Below are 15255 nucleotides of genomic sequence, written 5' to 3' on the forward strand. Positions count from 1 at the left end.
TGTATAAAGGAATCCTGTGCAGAAGGAATGGATCCTCAGAAGCTTAGCTGAAATTGGGTGGCGAAGCAGGTGGGGGGAAGAGGGTTGGTGGTTCGGAGGCGAAAATAAGGGAGGGCAGACTTATATGGTCTGTGCCAGAGCCGGTGATGGGAGGTGGGAAAAACTGCTGGGCAGACTTATAAGGCCTGTGCCCTGAGAAAGACAGGTACAAATCAAGGTAAGGTATACACATGAGTTTATCTTGGGCAGACTGGATGGACCATGCAGGTCTTTTTCTGCCGTCATCTACTATGTTACTATGTTACCATGTTTCCCTGAAAATAAGACACTGTCTTATATTAATTTTTGCCCCCCAAAATGTGCTAGGTCTTATTTTCAGGGGCTGTCTTATTTTTGGGGGAAACATCGGGGTTGGATCGGGTTGGCCCGCCCGCCCTCCGTCGCTCCCGGAACTAACCTTAAACGCCTCCTTTCACCTTCGCAGCAGCAGGGCAGGCCACTCCTTCCTTCCGTGCCCTGCCCTCGCCTGACGTAACGTCCGCGAGGGCGGGGCACGGAAGGAAGGAGAGGTCTGCCCTGCTGCTGCTTGCTGCGAAGGTGAAAGGAGGCATTTAAGGTTAGTTCCAGGAGTGACGGAGGGTGGGTGGAGGGGGGGGCCCGGCGACCTCGGGTGGGGGGGGGGGGCGGCCCGGGGGTGGCCTTGTCCGACTCTCAGTGGCCCTGCTTTCAAACAAAAATTTGCTAAGTCTTACTTTCAGGGGAGGCCTTATATCTACCAATTCAGGAAAACCTCTACTAGGTCTTATTTTCGGGGGATGTCTTACTTTCGGGGAAACAGGGTACTATGTTATCTTGTTGGGCAGACTGGATGGACCGTGCAGGTCTTTTTCTGCCGTCATCTACTATGTTACTATGTTACTGTCTACAAATTATCCTGTAAGATTCTTGAATTGAGCCTGGGATAGTCTGTAAAGGATCAGCTCCTCTGCCATCAGTGCTGGGAGGGTCCAGCAGATGGCAACAATCAGAAGTGTCTCTTCCCAGCCTCCTTCTCTCCTGCTTCTCATCTCTCTGATCTGTCCCCAAACTTCTCCCCTCCCCTCCCCTTTTTCTGTCTGTCTCTTTGTCTGAAGAATTGAGAGGGACTGAGTGCCTGCAGTGCACTGCCACTGACTCAGCAAAGCGGTGCAGGGCTGGAAACTGTGCTGTGGAGAAGGGCAGGAGAATGGCTGCAGGGTTTTCTGCTCATCAGGTAGGAGACTGGCAGGAGGTGGGCAGCAGGGGATGCAATGCCAGGCAGCCTCTGATACTCATACCGTGCATGGGGCTAAAGAGGAGGTAATGAGCCTGACACTGCTCAATCTATTATTGGGGCTCCAGAAAAGAAAATTCTGCTCTTTATTCCCTGCTGCACCTCAGCCTCATCTGGCTTTATGACATTTTCCGTTTTTGTTTCCTGTGGTCTGTTTAGATCACAGGAAACATCTGTTCATCCCTCTTTCCTGTTTACTCCAACTAGAGGTGTGATAGCCGGTGTTAGTCCGCTTTTAAGGGTAATCAATAGAAATAAAACAAAATAAAACATGGAAAAGAAAAGAAAGATACATTTTTTTATTGGACATAACTTAATACATTTCTTGATTAGCTTTCGAAGGTTGCCCTTCTTTGTCAGATCGGAAATAAGCAAATGTTGGTAGATGACAGTATGATGTTTACCCCAAGGAGGTTTAATAAGACAGGAAACGGCAGGAGCCTGCTTTGTCCCATTCTGTGGGCAGAAGCAAGGAGGTTGAAGAAAATAGGAGATGGGCTGAGCCTATCTAGTCCATGAGCTGAAACCAGTAGGCGGAGCTTGAAGATTATTAGAAATAACGGACTGCCTAGGCATGGTTCATCTGCAAAAGGTGTAAGTGCCAGTTGGCTAGGCAGTGCTTTAAAAGGTGGAGGACAAAAGATTTTGTTTTTTATTTACTTGACAGCTTTTTAATTTATTCGAAAGCTTCCTATATCTAGATATACATATAATTGAATATCACTAAAACGGCTTAAAAAAATTATTGTAGCTGGTAGAAAAAGCAGTTTTAAACTCTGTGCTCAGTTTTCTTCATTGTTCTATACAATACAGATGGCCAGATTTCAGTGAGGATATCCTGTTTCCTGATGGGTTCTTCTTAACTGTTGTTGTAATCTGCCTTGGGAAAAGCCTGGTTTTATAATGACGGAATATATTGAAACTAAATGGAAGTAAAATTAAACTCTCCTTTCATTGGGGCACATGGAATCTTCATCTGTTTTGTAGAAGTTTACCTTTTAGATACGCAAATGGATTATTCTGTTTTGAACATGTTTCAGGGGCAAGTGGTTTTATAAGTCAAAATAAAAATAAATATTTTGTTTCATGCAGATCTCTTTTGTTTAAACATAACTACATGGGCTATAAGCCCCTAATGCAGTCCATTGGTTTTCTTATATTTTGTTCTTGTGATGGCTTATACCAGTGGCGTAGCCAGACAGCCAATTTTGGATGGGCCTGAGCCCAAAGTGGGTGGGCACAATATTTTCTGTGCCCTACCGCAAAATATAAATACATTAGCTAATAAGGATCCTCAAACTCTGTCAGCTGAAGACTTTCTCTGAAGGTGGCCAGAACTCCCTTTTACCAAACTTGACAGGCAGTAGCAACAGCCGTAAACCACTGATGCCAGCACCCTATGCGTGCTTAGCTGTCGGTGACTCAAGCATGCTGTCACTGACTGCAGAGCTTGGTAGAAGGAAGTTATGGCCGTCTTTGGAGGAAGTCCTCAGCTGGGGAGGCTTGGGATCCCTACCAGCTATACAGCAAGGGTCAGAACTGGTGTTAGACATGCTAGGGCCCCCTCCCTGATCCCCTCTCCTCCCTGCCTGCCCTCCGATTTCCCAACCTGCTTTTACTGTCACACCAACAGACCCTCACCAAATTCAGAACAAGGGATCATGTATCAGAAATACAAATATTTAGACAAAAATTGAACTCGGAACCCCAAAAAGTTAAACTTAGCATGTACTTCAACACTGGAGAAATAAAAACAGAAATGCATTTCCTTTCTCCTGAACACGATACAAACACATTTGCTATGTAGATTTCCCAAAGCCAACATATTCCATTTAAAACATTCAAAATACATTGCTTTTTTCTACCTTTGTGTGCATTTTTCCATCATGTTGGTTGCAGTTTCTTTTATGCTTTCCTGTCTGTCATATTCTTTTTTTTTTTTTTAAATCTGTTTATTGGCACAACATTAGACATGCAAAAACATGAAAACCAAAGGACTGATTACAAAGTTTAACCATCCACTTTTCTGTGATAAAGAGTGCCAAACATACATTTTTAATTTTTTTTAACCCCTTCCCCATATCCTCCCCTCTCCCCATTATTCCTCTCCAATTTCTGTTTTTATTGAAAATATTGTACAGATATCAAGTCATTATGTAGTAACAGTGCATTAAACATCTCTCGAACTTAAATACTGAACAGTGTAAGATAGCATATAGAATATTCCCTCATTTCCCCCCTCCCCCCCATCTTGCCATCTGCCATTAGAAAACATTGAGGATCGGTATACAGACATCTAGAAGCATTCAAAGTCTTGGAACAATGAGCTTAGGGGCATCAAGGTCTATGTTAGATTTTAGTCTCCATGATCGATATCGTTCCCATAACTTATTAAACTTTGCTACATGTCCAGATCGTAAAGCTGTCATTTTAGACATTTGATATAGATAGTCCATCTTATATATTACTTTTATCACAGGCGGTGCTACTGAGCTTTTCCACTGTGCAGCCAATATAATTTTTCCCGCCACCAGCCATATTGAAGTGAGCCGATGGTCTAAAAGACGTAATGTCTGTCATATTCTAATTCTCTTTCAAGCGGCTGCTGTCCATTTGCCTTTTTTTTACCTTCACTACACCTGCTTCTGACATATTGACTGTTCTTACTTTTAGCTCTTTCCTCTCTTTTTTCTTCTTTCTGCCTTGCTGTCAACTCAAATTTCACCCTCTCACTGTTCTCCTCCTTTTTAGTTTACAGCTACCTATCAGATTTTCATCTTTTTCTCTCACCTACTAGCTTTTCCATTTCCCCATCTCACTCCTTCCTCAGCCCTCCATTTCCTTTCATTACCATATTTCTATCCTTTGTAATCACTATCTTTTTATTTATTTCCTTGCCACCCTCTTCCTCTCCTTCCTGGCCTCTCCCACATGGTTCCACCATCTTCCTTCCCTCCACTCTTGTAGCCCAGCATCTACTCCCTCTTTCTCCCCACCCCACTCTTGTAGCCTTACATCTCTCTTCCCTCCTGCCCTCTCCCCCATGTTCCAACATTTGTCCCTCTCTCTTCCCTCACTCCCACTGTCCGGCATCTCTCCATCACTCTTCTGCTCCCGAATCCAACATCTCCTCCTTTCTTCCCTCTCCACCTCCTGTGTTTTTCTCTCCCTCTCATTCACCCCCAGGTCCAATATATCTCCCTTTCTCCCACGTTCTACCATTTCTCCCTCTCTTGTGCCATGGGTCCAACACTTCTCTTCCCCCCTCCCCCCATGCAGCATTTTCTCTCTTCCTCCCTTCCACTGCCGTGCCATGTCCAACATTTCTGCCTCTCCCCCTCCCTTGTGCCCCATCCAACATCTCTCACTTCCCCCTACAATATCTCTTCCTGCCCTCCACCATCATGTCCAATTTTTCACTATCTATCTTCTCCTCCTCACCACCCCCTGTCCAACATTTACCATCTCTCCCTCCCCACTACCCCCCTATGTCCAACATTTCTCCCTCTCTTGTCCCTCTCCCCTCCCCATGCAAGATTTTTAACTTTCTTACCCCTCTCTACCCTATGTCCCACAATTCTCTCTCTCTTGCCCCTCTCCACCTCATGCCCCCCCCCCCATGCAGCATCTATCCTATGGAGACCTCCCCCAACTCTCCCTCTCTTCAATGGGGCACCACTCTTAAAAGGCTGAGCTCCAATCCTGCATCTCGCTCCCTCTGTCCCACTGCAGCGCTTCCCAGACGCTGCCTACCTACCACCACCACGATCCAGCATGTACCTCCCGTTTCAGCAGCAGCGGTAGCGATTCATGCTGCTGCTGCTTCGTTCTAACCCGGAAGCGTCTCCTCTGCCGAGCGCCCGCGTCCTGCCCCAGCAGAAACAGGAAGTTGTAATAATGGGGGCGGGACGCTGCAGAGGAGACGCTTCCGGGTTAGAACGAAGCAGCAGCATCATGAATCGCTACCGCTGGTCCGCGCTGCTGCTGAAACGGGAGGATCGTGGTGGCGGTAGGTAGGTAGCATCTGGGAAGCGCTGCAGTGGGACAGAGGGAGGCAGATGCAGGTTTGGGGGAGCTCAGCCTGCTGCCGTTCAAACGAAGGTGCTCTGCTGGGTGGGCCTGAACCCAAACTGGGTGGGCCTAGGCCCACCCAGACCCACCCGTGGCTACGCCCCTGGCTTATACTGTGCCAAAACTGAAAACTCTTATCTCTATCTGGTTGATCATAAAAGGAGCTCATTGTGAACACTATCTACCCTTAAAGGTTGTTTTGTGACTGTACATGAGGAGTTGTGATATTGAATAAGTAAGTGAATGTTTGTGATCTTAGTTATGCATCCAAAGTTAATAAAATCCTTTCAAGAAAGCCAGTTAATCATTTAGCTTATAAGTGGAACATAACCACAGAGGCATGGTATGGTCACGCTTTCAATATGGTAATTCCAGAGCCCAGCTAAGGAACAGGTTAAGTTAGTCTTCACTGGACCAAACTTGCTTTCCTTATGCCATCACCATGCAGTTGGATAGGCAGTGTACGTGCTGCGTGTACATTCTAAGTCACTTAGTTGAAAAGTGGGTGCGGAATGGGCGGGTCATGGGCGTTTGTAAAATCTATGTATGTGGTTATAAAATACACCCGGTCTGTGCCTAATTTAGACATCAGGATGTACACCAAATTTTACTTGGCGTAACTACCCGCGACTAAATTTAGTTGCATGTACTAGCGCTCAGTTTATTCTATACTAGCCATTAAGCCCGTTAAAACGGGCGTTTTTTTTAAATTTCACCTCCATGTGCAGCAACTGTGCTCTGTCCCCTGCTCTTCCCCCATGTCCAGCAACCGTCCTCTGTCCTCTTCCCTCACTCCATGTGCAGCCACCCTCCTCTGTCCCCTGCCCTCCCCTCCATCGATTAATGAAAAAAAGAAATTAAATAAGGGGGGAAAACATTTAATAATTGATTTTTACATTTGTCCGTGTATTTTGAAACAGTATGGTCCAAAACCTCTAGGGACATTAATTTTTGCTCCCACTGATACAAATGCTAATGCACTATTATATGATCGTATATTTTTCATAAATGTTTTTGAATCTGGATCTTGTGCAGTCATCAAGTTCTTAATGTATTCATTTGTAGTTATAGGCGGTAAATGTATAGACCCTTAATTGCAGCAAACATTAAACTTCTTATCTGTTGGTCTCTCATTTTTAAAGTGTTTTGCATGACAATGTTCACAGATTTCGCAAAAGTTGCCAAGGCTGCTACTGTTTATATTTTTTTCCTGAAACTCTTGTAATGTTCTTAAAGCTTTGTGTCTTGTCATTTGAAGGTCCATTAAGTGTTTGTTGATTCTTGATTGTTGACGTCTGTGTCTTTCTTCATGTTTTTGTAGTTCACTGCAATGTTTTCTGTAATTGCGTACTCTTTCCTTTTCTGCATGTTTTTGTGTTTCTGTTTTATTTTCATGTTTAATTCTATCTCTTTGAGCTTTCCTCCTCTTCAATTCTAAATCATGAGCTGCCTGCTCAGTTCCTGTGGTGTCTAGTTTTCGTCGTGGCATATTAGTTGTTTTAGGTTGCTTTTTTAATAGTATTGTTTCTGTTTTGTTACAGTCCTTTTCTTGTTCTGATTTGTCACAGTAGTTCAAATGTTGTTGTAGCTGAGTGTGTGTGAGAGAGAGAGCGTTAGAGAAAGTGTGTGTCTGTGTGAGAGTGAGGTGGTAGTACTCCTTGTCACAGTGGAGGGTCAATGGTTTGATGTTTTTTCTGTTGTGTGGCCCCCCTCCTTGTAATATTGTGTGTGTGTGTGTGTGTGTGTGTGTGTGATAGACAAAGTGTGCAGTGTGAAAGTGTGTGTGTGTGCGTCTGTGTGAGTGAGAGACAGAGCGTGGATGTGTATTAGAGAGTGAGTGTTAGTTGCTCCTTGTAGCCGGTGTTTGTGGGCTTTGAAAAGTGAGTTTGTGTGTGTCAGTGAGCTGCTAGGACTCCCTGTCACAGTGGAGGGGGTCACTGGCTCCTTATAGCGAGTTATTTTAGGGTACAAATTAGTGGGGTTTTTTTCACTTGCCTGCCCCCACCCCTTTTTGTAATATTGTGTGTGTGTGAGTCAGCGAGTGATAGATAAAGTGTGTCTCTCTGGGAAACAGACAGAGAGCATGAGAGTGAGGTGTCAGAGTGGAGTGGGTCAGTTGGTCCTTATGGTTTTTTTTTGTTTAGGTTAAAATCAGTGCTCGTTGTTGTTTCGACTGCCCCCACCCCTTCTTCTAATATTGTGTGTGTGTGTGTGCTTGGGTGAGAGAGTGAGTGAGTGAGAGAGAGAGAAAGTGTGTCTTTCTGGGAAAGAGACAGAGCATGAGAGTGAGCTGTCACAGTGGCGGTGGTTAGTGGCTCCTTATATCCATTTGTTGCAAGGTGCAAATCAGGGTTTCGTTTTTATTTGCCTTCCCCCACCCCTTCGTTTAATATTGTGTGTGTGCCAGTGTGTGAGAATGAAAGAGAAAGTGTTTTTATGTGGGAAATTGACAGTGAGTGTGAGAGTGAGCTGCTAGTGTGTGTGTGTGTGAGTGAGACAGAGTGTGTGAGTGAGTGAGAGAGAGTGCTAGTGAGCTGTTAGTACTCCCTGTCTCAGTGGATGTTTAGTGTCACCTTGTAGTCACTTGTTGGAGCTGTGTGTCAGTGGAGGTTCAGTGTCTCCTCGTAGGCAGTTGTTGGAGCAGTTTGAAAGGCAGGCTTGTTTTGCAGTCGCGTGCCGGTCTCTTCCCCCCCCCCCCCCCCCCCTCCATACATGTTGTTGTTGTTCCGTCATTTCTGCTGACTTGTGCTATTCAGTGAGCCAAAGGGGCCTGACAGGTATGCCTTTGCTTGCAGCAAAGCAGGGTGTGTGTGTGTTCAGCGAGTGAATGCACATGCTTACCTTTTGCTGTTGGCCTCCTGAACAGTTTTGGATCCCTGCTTGGTTTCTGGTGGTTCTCTTCTCTCCTGCATTAGTTTCTCGTCGGCCAGGTCTCCGCATTGGCTCCTCCCCGGATGGTAGCGGTTCTGGCCATTGGTTATCTTTGTTCCACGGTTCCTCCCTCTGCTGCTATCCTAGTTCTTGTCCAGTCTCCCCCTCCCTACCCCCTGTGATGTCCACGCCCCCTCCTGTCCTGCCTCCTGCTCCGATTTCCATGCCCATGTCCAACAACAGACCTCCTTCCTGTTGTCTGAGTGAAAATAGTAGTGGTCCTGCTGTCCCTCCCTAGAGCCTGCCATTTCCCAGCGATTTACACTGCTGCTCCCCATGCGATTTCCAGGGCTCCTCCCTCTGCTCCTATCCTTGTGCTTGTCCATCCTCCCTCCCTCCCTCCCCCAGGGATGTCCACGCCCCCTCCTTAGCCCCTCTCCCTCCGATTTCCACCAACTGTCCTGTGTTCCTGACTTGTTCTGTGTGTGTGTACTGCATCACCCTTGTCTCCCTCCTTCCTCCACCGTCCCTCCCGTTGCCTTGTTCCATGCCCTCCTCCGTAGTTGCAGATTTGTTGTGCACCTCCGATGTACATGGCTCCTCCCCCTCAGATTTGCACGCCCCCTCCATGCCATGTCGAACAACAGAGAGCCTGCCATTTGAGAGCGATTTCCACGGCTCCTCCCTCTGCTCCTATCCTTGTGCTTGTCCATCCTCCCTCCCTCCCTCCCCCAGGGATGTCCACGCCCCCTCCTTCGCCCCTCTCCCTCCGATTTCCACCAACTGTCCTGTGTTCCTGACTTGTTCTGTGTGTGTGTACTGCATCACCCTTGTCTCCCTCCTTCCTCCACCGTCCCTCCCGTTGCCTTGTTCCATGCCCTCCTCCGTAGTTGCAGATTTGTTGTGCACCTCCGATGTACATGGCTCCTCCCCCTCAGATTTGCACGCCCCCTCCATGCCATGTCGAACAACAGAGAGCCTGCCATTTGAGAGCGATTTCCACGGCTCCTCCCTCTGCTCCTATCCTTGTGCTTGTCCATCCTCCCTCCCTCCCCCACGGATGTCCACGCCCCCTCCTTCGCTCCTCTCCGTCCGATTTCCACCAACTGTCCTTTGTCCTGTGTTCCTGACTTGTTCTGTGTGTGTGTGTACTGCATCACCCTTGTCTCCCTCCCTCCTCCACCGTCCCTCCCGTTGCCAAGTTCCATGCCCTCCTCCGTAGTTGCAGATTTGTTGTGCACCTCCGATGTACATGGCTCCTCCCCCTCCAATTTCCACGCCCCCTCCTTCCCTCCCTATTGGCTGCATTACGTCCAGAACAGGAGCTGCTGGTGGAGGCGGGGCTTGGAGTGTTGCTCCTTGGTTCTGTGTCTACTGCGCATTTGCGGGTGAGTACGGTCACTCGCAATTTATATGTTTGATACCACGCAGAAATTTAGGCTTATTCTAAATTAAGTTGTACTTTATAGAATACTAGGAAAAAAGGCCCGTTTCTGACACAAATGAAACGGGCGCTAGCCAGGTTTTCCTCATAGTGTGTATGTTAGAGTGAGTATGTGTGTGAGAGAGAGAGAGAGTGACTGTGCGATTCTGAGAGAGAGATTGAGTGTTTGTGTATCTGTGAGTGAGTGTGTGTGTTTCAGAATGAGTGTGTGCGAGTGCGTATGTTGGACACAGTGAGTGAGAGAGACAGTTTTCCGAGAGCTACAGTGTGTTTGACAGAGAGTCTGGTTTTCCCCTCCCCCCCAATCCTACTTTTGCCTTTTGTTGGCCCCCCTTTGTTTCGTCCCTCTTTCCCCCTCTCCTGCCTTCCCCCTCCCCCCTCCCCCCTCTGTCCCTTCCCCACCTCTACTGAGTGAGTGAGTGAGTGTGAGCCCCTCCCCACCTGCTTTTCCCTCTGTTAAGCGGTTCTGTCTTCCTTCCCTAATGTGCTCCTCCTCCATGCCAGCATACCCTCCCAGCCTGAGTTGACCCTGTTGCTGTGAGGTTAGGTTTTGTGTGTTGATGTCGGTTACCGAGGGTGGCTCCGGGATCTCGTTGCAAGTTCTGTATATGTGACGCTCTCTGTTCCGCTCCGCCGTCATCGCTTACTGAGGGGGGTTCGGGGATCTCCGTCCAAGTTGTGTATGTGCTACGCTGTGTGTACCGCCCCGGCGTCGCCGTAATTGCGTGTTGACGTGAGGGTGGAGCTACACGTCCCGGCCTGCAAACAAAAAAAACTCGGCGCCGCCTCCCTCAAGCCTTCCTCAAGCTGAGTGAAGTTCCTCTTTTTTTTTTTTTGTTTAGCCGACGGATTGACGCGAGGGCGGGGCAGGTGAGCGATGTGATTGTGTGAGTGTCATTGCCCCGCCCTCAACGTCATCACGTGGTGACGCGAGGGCGGGGCAGACACTTATGTGATCTACACAACTTCAATTTAGAATGTTGGAAATTTAGAATGTTGGAAATTTCTGAGGCTTCAATAGAATGTTGGAGGTGCGTTTTATACGGAGAGATGCTTAGGTGAATTTGATTTTGGTACCAATTTTTTAGGCATGGTATATAGAGTCTGGTCCTATATGCTTTTGGAGTCCTTTTACTAAGCTGCAGGAAAAAGGGCCTTGCGGTTGTGGCGGGGCCCTTTTTTGTGCAGCGGGTAAAATACCCCCCCCCTCAAAAAATGACTATGCGTTAAAATAACTCTTACCACGTGGCTGTTCGTCGGGGAGCAGTTACTGCCACCCATTGTGGTGGCGGTAAGGGCTCATGCGCTAACCCAGCAGTAACTGGCCTGTGCGCGGCAATGGCCGATTATTGCTGGGTTAGCGCCATGCTTTAAAAATTTTTGGTGCACGCTGGAGCCAGAACTACCGCTGTTAGGCCAGCAGTAGTCCCAAGATAGCATGCGGTAAGCCCGCGTTGGGCTTACCGCCACTTTGTAAAAGGGTCCCTTGATTTTTGCTTATAATGACAATAAAGATATTTCTACATAAAACAATAGCAGACATGTGTGACTACCTACGCGTGATTCATCTGGAAGAGTTTAAAGCTGTTCCAATTGGATAAGCAGTGTCTTAAATGGTGGAGGGTAAAGTTTTTTTTTTTTGTTTTTGTTTTTTTTAAATTTTTGACAGCTTTTTATTATTTGAAAACTTCCCATCTCTATATATAAAAGGCACCTCCAACGTTCTAATTGAAGCCTCCAGCGGAAACTTGAGGTGGCTGGGATATCCGGTTTGGCACCTGGAGTGGTTGCCCTGGGTGATTAACAAGGTCAGCTGGGGTGCAGAACTCCTTGCAAGTCACACACACACACACACACACACACACACACACACACACACACACACACACACACAGACTCTTGCACATTCTCTCTCTCTCACACACTCAATCGCACACACATTCCAAGGAAAACCTTGCTAGCGCCCGTTTCATTTGTCAGAAACGGGCCTTTTTTACTACTATGTACATAAATTTAATGAAATAAAATTGAAAATCACTAAAACAGCTTAAAAAATTATTGTTTGTGCAGCGCTGCGTATGCCTTGTAGCGCCATAGAAATGCTAAATAGTAGTAGTAGTAGTAGTAGAAACAGCAGTAATAAACTCTGTATTTTGTACTAATTTTTCTACATTGTTCTATAGAATATAGTAATACATGTCTAGATCTCACTGAGTATATCCTGTTTCCTGGTGGGTTCATCTTAAGTTTTGTTGTAATCTACTTTGGGAAGCCTGGTGATATAAACATGGAATATACTGAAATTAAATGAAAGTAAAATTAAACTCCTTTCATTGGGGCACATGGAATCACATCTTCACTTCATCTCTTTTGTAAAAGTTTACATTGTAGATACATATATGGATTATGCTGTTTTGAGAATGTTTCAGGGACAAGTGGTTTTATAAGTCAAAATAATAAAAATATTTTGTTTCATGCAGATTTCTCATTTGTTTAAACATAACTAAATGGGGTATAAGTCCCTAATGCAGTCCATTGGTTTTCGTATATTTTGTTCATGTGATGACTTATACTGTGCCAAAACTGAAAACTCTTATCTCTCCATTCTGGTCGATAATAAAAGGAGCTCATTGTGAACATTATCCACCCTAAAAGGTTATTTTATGCCTGTACACGAGGAATTGTGATATTGCATATGTGTGTGTTTTTGTTTCTAGTCATGCATCCAAAGATTATGTAATCCTTTCAAGAAAGCCAGTTAATCATTTAACGTATGAGTAGAACATAACCACAGAGGCATGGTGTGGTCACATTTTCAAGATGGTAATACCAGAGCCCAGCTGTAATAGAAGTGAATTTTTAAAGATTGTTTTTCAACTCTGCCTTGACTGACAAGTGCACTCGGGGTCTATTTTTGATTAGAAGTAATTCTGTTTAAAAATGATTGTTTAACTTTGTGTGAAAATAAGTTGGAATGTAGAAGATAAGACACAGCTCTAAACTGTTCAAAGAGTCTTATCAAAAGGATCCTTCTTAAAAGCATGACATCAGAACTGTACTAGAACTAGTTAACATTGAATCATTCTTATTTGGATACTTTATCACATTGTTATTATTGAACCTTTTTCACTACCCTTGATCTTAAATACCTGAAATGTATTGTTTATCTATTTTCTTCTAATTTTATTGTGTATTCTCTATTTTTTAACTGGAATATTACTCTGTATTTCTTATTCCGGAAATGGCGATCGCCACTACAGTATTTGTAAGCCACATTGAGCCTGCAAAGAGGTGGGAAAATGTGGGATATAAATGCAGAAAATAAATAAATAAATTTGGTATGTGAAGGGAGAGGTGGAGCCTGTTTCGAGTTCAGACTGGCCACCTGGACTGAGAAACATGTGACCACATTCCCACAGTATGGCTTGTTTACCAAAACAGAGAAATTCTCAAGCATTCTGTAATTTTCCTTAGCTCTGAACATGAGTTCTAAGCCTAATAAAAAAGGGGGGCCTTTTACAGTGAAGCTGGAAGCTCATCTACGGGTGGATGCATTGTATAGAACCAGACCCCTGGTCAAACTCCGGCTTCGCTGAAAAAGGGGCTTCTCTCAGCTGATGTAAAAAGCCTGGATGTAGAGATTAAGGACCAGTGATGGACGCATGTATATTATAGTGTATTATTGCTTCTTGTCCTGGTCTAGGAACTCCTAGCATTGCTTGGATGTAGGGACCAGTGATGTAATGATTGTTTATAGATAGATAGGTATTATTGTTTCTTTTCAGTTATTTTGAAATAATTTTTATTGAAGCATGACAGCAGAGTCCCTTCTGACCCCCGCTGTCTATAATGAGAGATTTCAAGAGTAAGTACAAACATTTCACCCTTAATCCTACCCCTTCCGGAGATCACGTGATGCGGTGGAAGCAGTAGCAGTGATTCTGTGCTGCTCTGAGGTCCCCGCTTGTCTCTGGCTGTCTGAGCCCCATTAAAACCTCTGTTGAACGCAGCCCGACCCAAAGGAGAATCCGGGGAAGGTGCATGGAACAATATGTAGTATCCATGCCACTCGGAAGTACCAGGAAGGGCGCGAAAAATGATAAAGAAAAGCCACTCTTACCCAGCGGTGAAAACAAGATGGCGGCCGCGTCTCTTTGTGGCGAGGCGGAATTTTCAGACAGACAATTGGAACAACTTGCAGCGGCTGTGGGGAGCGCACTGGAGCCCCGATTCACTTCGTTGGAGGGCCGGCTGGGGAAGCTTGATGGGCCGTTGGCCGACATAATAAGTAGAACCACAGAGGCGGAGAAACGGGTCTCCGATCTTGAAGATTCCTGGCAGTGCTATGAGCCTGAACTTACTGGATTAAAAGAAAAACTGGCAAGCCAAGCTGAGAAGATAGACGAATTGGAGAACAGGGCAAGGCGCAGTAACCTTTGGTTGGTAGGCCTTCCAGAAAGTATACCGGAGAAAAATCTCGGCCCAATGCTGGAGGACTGTCTGTCTAAGGAATTTGCCTTATCAGACAGCAGAGGCCCCTTCTGCATCGAAAGAGCACACAGGCTTGGGCGGGCTCCGCAGAGTAGTCAGCGGCCTAGAGTAATTATTATCAAAGTGCACAATTACCTCCACAAGGAAGAGATACTGCGGGGGTACTGACAGAAAAGAGAGTCGTTGACCCATGCAGGGGCCCAAGTGCGCATCTTCCAAGATTACTCTGCCAGCGTTCAGGAAAAGAGACGGAAATTCCACCCGATTTGTACAAAGCTGGTGGAAAAGAATGCATGGTTCATGTTGATATACCCGGCAACGCTGAAGATCTTGCATGCGGGGAAATGGGTCCCTTTCACCTCAGACCAGCTAGCCTTACAGTTTATCAACCGGGAGCTGAAGGCGGCCGAAGATCCTTCTTGACATTGTACTATATATATTCCTAGTTGACGGGAATGAAAGAGGACATAATGTACACAACCGGTTTAAATGGTGACGGGAAGACTCATATGCATGGAGGTTTACAAATTTATGTAAAAGTAATGTAGGAGAGGGGTGGGGGGGTCGGGGAGAGTGGGGACCTTAGCATGTAGTGATTTCACCTGGATGGGGTTAATCCTGTCAAGGAAGTTGGGGGGTCAGGGGAAAGGGTGGGGGGGGGGGAGGAGGGAAGGGCCAGGGCTATCTCGGGAAGGGGAGTGGGGGAGGGGTGGGTTGCAATGGGAGATATATAAGTTTGGAGTGGATTAGCATGTTGGGTGTTTTATATGTGTGGTATGAGGTAAATGGTATCAGGGCCTTGGGGGTAGGGCTGGGCCCCCGGGGCGAGCTTCATGAGGGATTTTTGGGCTGGCAGAGACACAGGGAGGATGGCTAGTTGTAAATTAATTTAATGGAATGTGGGAGGGATTACTTCTCCCATTAAGCGGCAAAAGATTTTGATGCATATGGGACGCCTGCAAACTGATGTTGTGTGTCTACAAGAAACCAGATTGTCCGATGAAGAGCATGGCAAATTAAAACGGACCTGGGTGGGCCAGGTTCATTTCACCTCATCAGGGGCTCG

At 46.1% G+C, this 15255-nt stretch overlaps 1 protein-coding gene across 1 annotated transcript in view; it reads left to right on the forward strand.

The window, feature by feature from the left end:
• The first annotated feature begins 1181 nt into the window (after positions 1 to 1181).
• Positions 1182 to 15255, forward strand: part of LOC115459357 (putative protein ZNF720) — a 53046-nt gene continuing 38972 nt past the window's right edge. The window contains exon 1 of the mRNA XM_030189194.1: positions 1182 to 1252. Coding sequence (XP_030045054.1) covers positions 1226 to 1252 — 27 coding nt within the window. The 5' untranslated portion in view covers positions 1182 to 1225. The remainder of the gene's footprint in view (positions 1253 to 15255) is intronic.

The sequence above is a fragment of the Microcaecilia unicolor genome, unplaced genomic scaffold (genome assembly GCF_901765095.1).
Source record: "Microcaecilia unicolor unplaced genomic scaffold, aMicUni1.1, whole genome shotgun sequence".
Taxonomy (NCBI): domain Eukaryota; kingdom Metazoa; phylum Chordata; class Amphibia; order Gymnophiona; family Siphonopidae; genus Microcaecilia; species Microcaecilia unicolor.